At 41.9% G+C, this 12,385-nt stretch overlaps 1 protein-coding gene across 5 annotated transcripts in view; it reads left to right on the top strand.

Annotated features, from left to right (window-relative positions):
* DNAH8 (dynein axonemal heavy chain 8) overlaps positions 1–12,385 on the top strand; it is a 331,845-nt gene that overhangs the window by 286,484 nt on the left and 32,976 nt on the right. For all 5 annotated transcript variants that reach the window (XM_053905062.1, XM_053905060.1, XM_053905063.1 and 2 more), the window contains one exon: positions 1,808–1,968. In XM_053905062.1, the coding sequence (XP_053761037.1) occupies positions 1,808–1,968 (161 nt within the window). The remainder of the gene's footprint in view (positions 1–1,807; positions 1,969–12,385) is intronic.

Raw genomic sequence — 12,385 nt, 5'->3', positions numbered from 1 at the left:
CATCCTCCCTAACCATCCACATCACTAAAAACATAATCTTTCATTTTTAAAAATGTTTTAATATTTAGTTTTGAAAGGGAGAGAGAGACACACACAGAGTGTGAGCAGTGGTGCAGTGAGAGAAGGAGACACAGAATCCGAAGCAGGCTCCAGGCTGTCAGCACAGAGCCCGACGCGGGGCTCAAACTCACGAACTGTGAGATCATGACCTGAGCTGAAGCCAGATGCTTAACCGACTGAGCCACCCAGGCGCCCCCGAACATAATCTTTCTAATTAATGACCATGATCATAGCACTGTTCTCTTTAATAGCTTTCAACTGCTCCTCATTTCTTAAATTAACACCAATCATCACCCAGACATCACCTGGACATATTTACCCTAGATTTCATCCCTCAACCCACCTCACACTTTTGTATCAATTATTCTGTGCCTTTGCTGGTGTCATCTCCCTAGTCACTAGATCCCCTATCAAATCCTGTCCTTTAAGGTTTCTCTCCAAAATCACCTCCAAGATAAAGCTTACCTGACATCCAGCTGTCTATTCTTTCTTCCTGCTTTAAGCTTCCTTAGTGCTTTGCTTATTTTTGTTTCCTTTGGCTCTCCTCTTATTGCACTTTGCATTGTGGTTTATCATGTAATTGACCTATTCCTTCATTGGGTCACAAGCTCCTGGAAGGAAAGAACCATGTGTGACTCACCTTCTCATTCTGTTCCAGTCCTAAGCTCTGTGCCTTGTGTGCAGGAGTTGACTAGGATGGAAATGGAGAGCGGGGTGGGGTGGGGAGGGGAGGAGACAGAAGAGAGAATCAGTTCATAGGTCATTTCAGAGTAATCACTGGACCTAAAAAGAGCTGGAAAAAGGATATGGAAGGAAGGGACTAGAGAAAGTATAACTGACTGAAGTAAAGCACAGTCCCCATCTCTTTTTTGCATTGAATCCTCCCAGTGATTCAGGCATCCTGCCTCCACTTCTGTTCCTCCTGCCTTCCCATTATTTCCCTTCCTGCTGAGAAAATTGCTCTGTTAGACACTGAAGTCATTGCCTCAAATCTGGCTCCTAGGCATTCAACATTATTTTTTTCCCCTCTTCAGAATAAGCCTATTCACACCAAGTATATATTTGTTCTCTCGCTTTTACATTACAGATAATCAATTCATATGGAATGAGAAAAGGATGTCTTAAGGCGAACAATAAGACGGTTGGATACATTTGCTTCTTGTGGCCAGGGACATAACTTAATTAACAGAGGGAGCTCTCCAGCTCAGGGCAGGAGGGGAGACAATTGTTAAGAAAATTTCCTGGCCTTGTGTGGTGCGCAGGGCTGCTGTGAACCACCCTGAGCACAGCACAGCCTCCCCCCGCCCACCCCAGCCCTGGCGCGAGCCCTGTTTGGGGGCAAAGGGAGGCGGTGGAAATGCCCAGATACTCTCTGGTGTTTGTGGTTATTGCTTTATCTCCTCTGCAGTGTGTTCCCATTAGTCTTCAAAAGTGGCATTGAGGGTCGTGAGTTTACTGGAGCAGAGAGCAGGCTTGCAAGCCCGGCTCTCTCCTCTTCACTGTTAGCAAGTACCTTCTTTGGTGTCCAAGAGAGGCTAGGACTTCACTGTTTTTGTGCCGTGTGGCCTCTCTCTTTTCTTCATACTTGTGCTAATTATTTCTGTCAGTGGTTTTCTTTCTTAAGGTATTTTCAAACCCAATATAAAAATATACTAAAATGGAAATAAGGTGACCTTCCTTCCTTATAGTGGCAGTTCTCACTGAGATGTTCATCACTTTTATTTCTTCCATTTTCTCCCCCATATAGGTCTGGTTCAGTGAGAAGATGTTTGAACCATCGTTCCAGTTTTATACCGGGTATAAAATCCCCTTGTGCAAAACCCTGGATCAGTATTTTGAGTACATCCAGTCATTGCCATCCCTAGATAACCCCGAAGTCTTTGGGCTGCACCCTAATGCCGACATCACGTAAGTTCCTGGCATTTTTTATATTTTAAGGAATCATTTGTAACTCAGCCTGGCAGAGACTGTGCATTTCATTTTCTCTCTTAATTCCTCTCCTTTCACTTCTTTTTATTTTGCTGTGAAAAATATTGTCACTTCCTGTCCTCCAATTACACCTTTGTCATATCTTGGCCTCCTTTTCCCTCAGTAAATCCTGATGCTCCGGAGTTTATGACAATGCTAAAGCTCTAATTTATGCATTGATTATTTCTCCTCTGTCATGTCATAAAACCAGTTGGTGTTATTGGCATCGATGCCTTCCACTGATAGGACAATGGTCTCCCAGCTCCTTGCCTCTAACCCCCCCCCCAAAAAATCCATTAAAAATAATGGTCATACTCATAAATATGGAGAACAAACTGAGGGTTCCTGGAGGGGCTGTGGGAGGGGGAATGGGCTAAATGGGTAAGGGGCACTAAGGAATCTACTCCTAAAATCCGTTTTGCACTGTATGCTAACTAATTTGAATGTAAGTTTAAAAAAATAAAATAAAATAAATAATGATCATAAACAGAGTCTAAAAAGACCAGGGGGATAGAGAGAGGAGGAGGAGGAATTGTGTTTCTGCTTGATCCTCTCTTTTGTGGCCCCTGTCTCCTTATTTCCTCACCTGCCTCCTTCTGTCACTAATGCCCATGATGGGCATAGAGCACAGAGCGTGGATACAGAGCTGGGAGGAGAGGCTATGGGTCTCAGCTCAACATGAGGTCCCTGCTCTGGTCGCTGAGGTAAGAGATGATGAGTGAAGACACAAGAAATTCACCCAAATCCCAAGCCCCTTCTCGGACCCATCTTTTGGCTGAAGGAGCCTGAAAACAAGGCTATCCAGTTCCACAGAGAGGGCGCCAAGAAGCCCCAGCTGGGATTCTCCTCCAGATGGTCATTGCCTCCGGCCCATGGATGAAGAACCATAAAGTTTGTGTCTAGGAGAGTGGTTTCAAGGAATGGGAGAAAGCGAGACTCCTCTGGCAGATTTTAAGCTGGGATGACCGATCGAGAAGGAGTGGGGTGTGCTTCTCTCCTAGTCACTCACCTGCCGCTGCAGCTGTAACAACTCTGCAAAGCGGCACAGGCATTTCCCACCTTCCGGTTCCCTGCCCTTGCCCAGCATCCCTGGAGTCCCAACCTCCCTCTGCTGCGTTGTCTCTCTGCCCCTGAATATACACTTTGTCCCTTGCATGAGGCTTGGCTTCCTGGCTTTCGTCACCCATACAAATTCTAACCTCTCCAGATCCTCCCATCTCTCCCATGCTATTTTTCACCTTCAAAGATGTGGGCATGAGCCAGAAGAGCCGTGAATGGCTAACACTCTTCAGACCCTGTGATGGAACCATGATACCTCTTTGATGATGGCTCTAGCTGTTATTTGAAGAGGCTGTCATAAGTTAGCCGGAGACAGAAAAGAGGTGAAGAAGTAAAAAGGATTCCTTGGGGATCCATTTGGAATCAACTGAAACATGATCTGAAAGAAGGAACACGGAGAAATAGTTTTGCTTTGGCTGAAACTTTAAAAATCTGAGGCAGACTACGTCACTCCTCTGTTCAGAACCCTCCTAAAGCTCCTGTCTCACTCCATGTCTAGGTCAAAGGCAGACAGTGACCTACAGGTGACCTGAAAGCCCCAGTAAGACCACCTGCCCTCAGGAGGTTGGCCTCCTCTGCCCTTTCCCTCACTCACTGTTCAGCTTTAGCTCCTGCTAGCTTCCTGGTACTCAGGCCAGATGCCTTCCCCCGCCCCGCCACCACGGGATACTTGTACTTCCCGAAACGTCCTTCCCCCTGGATGTCATGGCTCACCTTTTCACCTCTTCCGGCCTTTTCTTAAATGTCACCTTTCCAATGATGTCTTCCCTGGCTGCCCTATTTAAAATTTGCAGATCACTCCCCAGCCCTCACCCCAGACTCTATCCTCCTTGCTACTTTTTTCTTTAGATTGTATCACCAACGGACATACTCCATATTTACTTATTCATACTTGCTATCATCTACCTGCCATCATTAAACATAAGCACCATCATGTCTGAAACTTTTGTCTATTTTTACTGCATATCTTTAGTGCTAAACAGTGCCTGATGCTCAGGAAATATTTGTTCAATGTGCCGGCAATACTAAATTTCTCTGGGTTGTGAAGAATCTAATGAACGGGAATGGTCTTTAGAAATAGCTCATGAGTTCATGTGAATGGGCAGAAAAATGGCACTTGTCAATTAGTAATTGAAGCGGCTCACGTATGAGGACTCTGAACTTTGATTTCATCCTTGGCAAGAGTCCAAGGAGTCATTTAAAGCTGGTACCTAGAGAATCGGATCCTGTTGGGCGCTGTGTAGGATTCTGCCAAGGAATATATATTAAAGCAGGGTTGAAATCATCTCATCCTGACTTACCCATATGACTGTGGCAGTTTGGGCCGTCAGCTCTCAAGAAAGATAAACGAGAACTAGAGAAGGTCCAGGAGCACCTGGGTGGCTCAGTCGGTTAAGCATCCGACTTTGGCACAGGTCATGCTTTCACAGTTTGTGGGTTCGAGCCCCGCATTGGGCTCTGTGCTGACAACGCGGAGCCTGGAGCCTGCTTCAAATTTTGTGTCTTCCTCTCTCTCTGCTCCTCCCCTGCTTATGCTCTTTCTCTGTCTCTCAAAAATAAATAAATGTTAGAAGAAGAAGAAGAAGAAGAAGAAGAAGAAGAAGAAGAAGAAGAAGAAGAAGAAAAGGTCCAGAGAAGTGCAACTAAAATGTAATCCAGATGGGAGGCGATGGTAGAGATTTTTTTCCCTTGACTTTTTATTTTGAACTATTACAAACCCGCAGAAAAGTTGCAAGTACAGTCAACACTACAGACCCTTCACCCAGAGTCACCAATCGTTAACATTTTGTACCATTTGCATTTTCTCTTTCTGTATGTATATTTTTGTATATTTATATATCTACAGTTACATCTGTATGTGACCACATCTATTTCTGTGCGTGTGTGTGTGTGTGTGTGTGTGCGTGCGCGCACTTGTAACCCCTCTCAATGGACAGAGCTAAGAAATAAGCACTTTTAAAAACATCGTGAGCTAATACTAATAACTCCAATTCCAAATGTTCACCTCATGTCTCTTCCTTGTCTTCCCTCATTTCGGTATTGTTATCTCCTTTCTCCCATGGGAAGAACTCTGGTTCCCAGGAAGTTCAATATATTTACTCATTTGCTCCGAATCACTCCACCAATACCACTACCAACAACAAATGTATTAAGTGGAGGTCAAGATTTCTTTGCAGTTCTTTTTGTCCCTAGAATACATCCAGCTGAGGTTGTCAGAGTACTATATTCAAAACTCACTCAGATTGTTTTTTTCTGTGTGGTTACGCTATCAGTTAGGTAGATAGGTACATTCATTTGTTTCTGTTCATATTACACTGAGTTTTTGTCCCTCCTTGTTGGTTATTTTAAATATGTGAGACACAGGCATGGCTTGAAAGTCACAACTACATAATAAGGTATTCTCACACCTTTCCAACCCATTTCCCCTTTCCTCTATGGGCAAGCAAATGCATTCGTTTCTGGGTTATCGTCCCTGTTTCTTTTTTCTCATACATAGATACACATATGTTCTTATTACCTTTTTTCTTAAATGAAGTTGCCATACCGTATATATATATATATATATAAAATTTTGTGTCTTGTCTTCTCCAATTAAAAATGTATCTTGTAATCAGTCCATTCTATGTTCCCATGTCTTCCTCACTATTTTTTTTTTTTTTACACCTGCATGCTCCTCCATTGTTAACATGTATAATAGTTTATTCATCCATTCTCCTATGGGTGTGCATTTAGGTTGCTTCCAATATTTTGCTACCCCAAATAATTCCTCAATTAATGATCTCATGGTTCTGGTTTCTCGTGTGGTTGGAGATGTATTTTTAGGGTAATTTGGTACAGGTAGAGTTGCTATATCAGGGCTTAGTAAATATTGCCAACCCCCCTTCCATAGGGCTATTCACTCTCACCAACAACATGACAAGGCCCTTTCTTCACAGCCTCATCAACAGAGTGTGGGTGAAGCTTCTGAATTTTCACCAATAAGACAAGTGAGAAATGGTATCTCGGCATAGTTTTAATTTGTATTCTCTTATTTTGAGTGAAATGGAATACGTTTCCCTATATTTGGAGGCTACTTAGACTGAGACTGTCTTGGAGACCCTGTGGATAAATCTGGATGTGGATTGACGCAGGCTGAGATGAGGGATGATGAGAGGATGGAGAGGGTAGAGCAAAGCTGCAGGACACGTCCCGATGGAGACTGGTGCGATTTAGTGAGTAGAGAGAATCGTGTGTCGTTTTCATCCATTCGTTGCTATCTGAGGGGTAGAGAGCACAGCGAGCCTTCTGTGTCTTTTGGCAGCTCTCTTTACCACTCTGTCCAAAGGCCTATATGCCATCACTGGCAGGCATGCTATAGATGCCTCAGCTATCTTTTCCCAAAATCGAGTGTCAGGATCTTGCAGTCTCTCATCACACCTCACTGAGTGAGGTCAAGTAGAAACTGCTGGGCCTCTGCCTTAAATCTCCTAGACAACTAGTTGGCCTGTAAGACCTGTGGCCCTCCTCCCCTGATCTCTCTTCATTCTTAACTTCCCACCTGGTCCGCCCTAGGGTCTTCCCCACTCACACCTCTACTCCTCCTCCCAGGGACTGTGGTCCATTTTTGGTTCCTGCTCAGGTAGTAGCTCTGCACTTGGTCATTTTCTTAGTCTCTGGATGAGCTTTGCCCTAGGTTTGATTCTTCTTTCCTCTGGGCTCTGAAATATGTGGTGTCTGGGGTTGTAGACATTTGAGCGGACCTTCCTGGAGAGCTGCACTCCAACCCCTCGCTGTTCCCTCACCAGCCACCAGGAGGCAGTAAGCAATAGCAAATGAAGCTTCTCAGCTAAAACCTACCCCTGGTCTCCTAAGGCCACCCTTCCCATTCCAGCAAGAAGTGACTCTCCCAAGTTCTGCGTGAAATGAAAGAAGGAATTGAAGCCTCCCCTGACATTTCTGGTCTGGTGGCTGGGATGGTGGTGGAGTTTGAAACAGGAGTGCATTCGAGGGGACATTGCAGAGTCCTGTTTGGGTGTGTTGAATTAGGAAAGACCAAGGGATGTCAGAGTGGGGAAGAAACGTGGATTGGAGCCCAGGTGAGAAGTTTCAAGGTATTTGTACAGAAATAATACTCGAAGGTACAAGAGGGGGGTGGACTCTCTAAGATACAGTGATAAATCTGTGTGAATGTCCCCAGCTAGAAGAATCCTGATCAGTTTATCTGATTGTGCACCCTGTTCAACAGTACTCTTTCAGATGAGCTCATGGGCTGTCATTGGGCCATGGTGGGGAACTCTATGTCCCTGCTTATAGAATCTGCACTCTGAAGTTAGCATCCACAAATTTGAGAGAAGAGAGAAATTTGCAAAAAGAGATAATGATTCTTTCTCTTCCTTAAGAATGCAGGATCCCTGAGGAGGGTGGGTGGGAAATACAGCTGAATAAATGCTTTAAAATAAGTAAAATCTTTCCCAAGAGCTTAGATACCTTGGCGACAGAAACCATAAAAATGCATAGTTTATTCACATTTTATTATCTAGATTTATAAGCTACCAAGGACTCTGCAAATTCAACTATCTCAATGTCAGAAACTGTTATTTATTTTCGCTCTTTTTCTCATTAACGATTATGCATATTTTTCTACCTTCTGAAATTTATCAGATGTCTTATTACAACTTTTATATTCATTTGTATGCAGGATGAATTTAATTGTATTCCTTTTAGCATTAGCTGAAATTTGAGTTTCAGATTTTTATTAAAAATGTATGTTTATTGTTATCTCATATGCAAAGATGTATATGAACGTAGGCTGATTTGGATGTGATAGTGCACTAATATCTCATTAGATGGTTAATTGCTTATTTATAGACAGTTCTGTTTTGCATTTGTTTTGCATTTTTATTAGCCAAGACCCTGACTGCCACCCAACAGGGGTGACCTAGACAATTGCCCCAAACCACCAAGCTACAAGACCAATATGAGCTTCTTCCCATACTTAGCTCCAAAGAGAAATTTTCTTCTAGAAGTAACTTGGAACCAAAGCTCTTGGAGTATTATAGTTCTCGTTCTTCTCAGAACATTTATAGGGACTGTTTTCCTGAAAGCCTGAAAGGCTTTTGAGGCATATAGAGATATTCACAGTTCTCCATAATAGCTAGCTAACTAGGCTTCTGCCTTTCCTCACTCAGCAAGCATAAAATCACATTGTGGATAGAGAAATGTGAGTTGTACAGCCCTGGCATCCTGTGCCTCATAAAATATGTGGTGGGGAGGTGATCTGGAGATCTTGTCTAGCTCTTCTGCAAAATGGGTCAGCTTTTCAGGACTTCATACCCACATCCATGTCCTGAGGACTATTTTCATATCACCTCATAAAAAAAAATAAAATCACCCACCAAGAAAATGACTTCTTAGGCGAGATCTAGCCACAGTAACATATCCATTGGCCCCTCCCTGGAGCACTGGTGAACATGGCCAGTGCCGGCCAAGAGCATGATGGTCATGTCTGCAGTGGTGTCCACTGTTGGCACTCAGCCTCTGGTGCAGAGTGTATTTCCAAAGAGGCAACAGACTGGAGGTGAGCCAAGAGCTCCTGAGAATCACAGATAGGAGGTCTTTCCCTTCTTTTGTTTGGAGTTAGAACAGGCACAAAGAATGAACTCTGATTTTTGTTGTGTGAATGGAAATTTACTGTGGTTTTATTCTCCTCAACCTTTAAAGATCTGTGCTTAAATATCATACTGAAAACAGTTGTCCTTTACCCTCAAATGATGTCTTTCTGATTCTCCTGTGTTTTGAGAGCGTATGACTTATATATGTTTCCCTTTGTATGTGGAAACGTGCCAGGAAGTAGGTAATGATAGTAGGTAACGTGCCAGGAAGTGATAATGATAATTTACTATGCTTTTACCATAAGAAGAAACAAATAATTAAATTTTCATGCCCTTTAAATATTGGAGAATTGCTCTCCTTTACATTTGAGGTTTAATAAAAGTCAAGCCAATTGGCCTGAATTCAACAAACAAATATTTATTGAGAACTTACTTGGTAGCCAACTCAGGATACAGAGATTAGTAAAATGCAGTCCTTGCCCTTGGAGGTCATCATGTATTAAGGAAAATAAATGAGTGGCAAATGGTTATGTAATACAACATGACAGACTCTAAAATCAGGATTATATATAACATACACACACACACACACACACAATGCTATGAGAACAAAGGCGAAGGAGCAGTAAATTGCAGCTTAGGTATTAAAGTTAAGCTATCGAGAGAGGCCTCCTCTGAGCTGTGACTCAATGAATGTGCAGGAGTTCTCAGGGGAGGGTAGGATTAGGGACGAAAGGACTGTAGCCCTGGGGACAAGAAAGACAGCGCAAGGAAAGAGGAAGATAATGAGCAGTAAAGGGCCTATACAGATACCGAGTCATCAAATTGTACACCTTAAATATATATAATTTTTAAAAAATTAAAAAAATAAAATGATTGAGCATAGTGAAAATAAAATGCATAGTTTAGGGCACATACATGGAGGAGCAGTCCAAGGAGGGGTATGACGGTGTAAAGTGTGTGCGTGTGCTATGTGTGCGGGACCAAGTCCACCCGAGTCTGGAGCGTGGTGGAGAGGGGATTCAAGAAAGGAGCAGCCTAACCGTGAGGCTGATGCACATGCAGAGACTGTTTTTCCAAGATGTGGGGCACCATGAAGATGCTGGAAATTTCTAGATGGATGCTAGAAGTGATGTGGAAATAGGCCTTGGAAACCAAGAAGAGCTGGAGAGTGGCATCAGGTAGAGACTATCTCTGAAGTCTGTAGATCAGCAGCTGGGTGAAGACATTGATATTGTTAAAAGGAGATGGGACAGACTGGGGCGAAGGGAGAATGGGAACAATGAGGTGGGTTTTGGAACTGTTTGATTTAACTAACAGGGAGTCCTGGGAGTCAGCAGAAATATGGATATGTGGAGATTATGATACAGCCAGAGGTTTCATGTTATCCAGACTTGCTTGGAGTTTCACAGCCCTCAGTGAGACAGTGACAGTGATACCTACATCTTCTCTAACACAGCAGTCTGCCAACATTGTCTGTCTTTACTGTATCTAATGCTAGAATAAGATCTAATGCTAGAATATAAATCACATAGAAGTTTACATTTCTGAGAACTGTGTATAATAATATGTGGATCCTTGACTTTTGATGACTCCATTTTGTTGTCACATTAGCTATTTTCATAGGTTTTCCCCTTAGGAGTTACTTGTATCTTATACTTTATATGACTTTTAAAAACTGGGGTAGCACCATACTTCAAAATTCAGGAATGAGTTGCAAGTGCCTTTTGTCCCATTTTACTAGAATTTTTAATTACCAATATACATGTTCAATTTTGTGTATGCCTGATTTGGTCATCTTTCAACTTTTTAAATGAATGTCTTTGGGAGGATATTCTAAAACTCCCAACAGCTGAGTAGAGGTTGCTCATCAAAAAATAATCAAAAATGAATTTTAAATTCTGTGTAAAATTATACAAAATCAATTTTCATTTAATTTTATTCAACATCAGCTTTTACCTTATTGGCCCTTATTGTGAAACTCATATGTTTAAAGGTAATATGGAGTTAATACACCAACTCTGGTTGGGTTACAAGCATTCACTGGGTTTGACAAAGAGCCCTCATAATCACTGTAGCTGACTGTAAGTCCAGCTCATAGAGCATAGTGGCAGATGTATTTACCTTAGCCACAACTTTTGGAAAGGATGCAGTTGTTTGGATATGTACATTTGGGGCCAGATGCATTATTCTACCTGCTAATCAAATGAAAATTCTTGCAGAGTCTGGGTGGCTCAGTCAGTTGAGCATCCAACTTTGGCTCAGGTCATGATTTCATGGTCCATGAGATCGAGCCTCTCATTGGGCTCTGTGCTGACAGTTCAGAGCCTGGATCCTGCTTCAGATTGTGTCTCCCTCTCTCTCTGCCCCTCCCCCCGCTCTCACTCTCTCTCTCTCTCTCTCTCTCTCAAAAATAAATAAATATTTTTAAAAACTTTAAAAAAAGAAAATTCTAAAGACACAGCCTCTCTTTCACTCTTCAGCTGATTTCCTAATTGAATTAAAGGCTAGCTGAATAGAATTTCCTCTGTTGACACAAGATGTGGCTTTTTCATAAGCAAAGAAGCCTGGGTAATTTTAGCAGTAGCTCCTTAGTGAGTAAATTTGCACAATTCATGCTAGAGATGAAAAAGAGAAAGGTGTAATTCTTTCTTTCCAAATGCTGTGAGGAAAGGTAGAAGGGGGCCTTTCTGGTGGGGCACAAAGATTACTAGGGATTTGTAAGATGCGTTTCAATGAACCTCAGACATTTGTCACTGATTCATCTCTGTTGAGTCCTTGGTGGGCTTTGCATCTGGGGGCTTATTTTTTCTCATTTTCAAAATGAAAATGGTCTTAATACTCTTTATTATAAAAAATCATACTTTCTTACTGAGAAAAACAAACATTGTAGAAAGCAGAAAGTAATAATCACAGCAGAAGCTCATACAAAAATCCCACTATAAAAATACCCTTCCAGATCTTTTCCATGCTTACATGCACAATGTTAACAGAATATTAGGTTTTTGTAACATGCTATTTTTTTTTTATCTAAGTATAGTTGACACACAATGTTATATTAGTTTCAGGTTTACAATAACATAGTGATCTGACAACTCTATGCATTATGCCTTGCTCACCACAAATGTAGCTACAATTTGTCACCATACAACGGCTATTACAATCCTATTGACTATATTCACATGCTATACCTTTCATCCTTGCGACTTATTCATTCCATAACTGGAAACCTGTACCTTCCACTCCCCTTTACCCAATTTGCCCATCCTCCCAACCCCCTCTGCTCTGGCAACCACCAGTCTGTTGTCTTTTTTCATGCGTCAGTTTCTGCTGTTTTGTTTTGTGTTTTTAGATTCCACATGTAAGTGAAATATGGTATTTGTCTTTCTCCATCTGATTTCTTTCACTTATCATAATACCCTGTAGGTCCATCCATGTTATCACAAATGGCAAGATCTCATTCTTTTTTATGGCTGAGTAATAATTTTAATTGCAGCATTATTTACAATAGCCAAGATATAGAACCAACCTAAGTGACTATTGATTGATGAGGTATATGTATACAGTGGAGTATAAAACAGAATGTTTCGTAAAACAGAATGTACCATGCTATTTCATTCCGTAATCTCAATTTAATAACCTCAACTTACCAATTAATAGAGAGCTACATCACATTTTTACTGACTGTATAGATTTTTATAGGGCTT

The sequence above is a fragment of the Panthera pardus genome, unplaced genomic scaffold (assembly GCF_024362965.1).
Source record: "Panthera pardus isolate Hobbes unplaced genomic scaffold, ASM2436296v1 HiC_scaffold_17, whole genome shotgun sequence".
In the NCBI taxonomy this organism is placed as follows: domain Eukaryota; kingdom Metazoa; phylum Chordata; class Mammalia; order Carnivora; family Felidae; genus Panthera; species Panthera pardus.
This window is presented reverse-complemented; position numbering and strand designations above follow the sequence as displayed.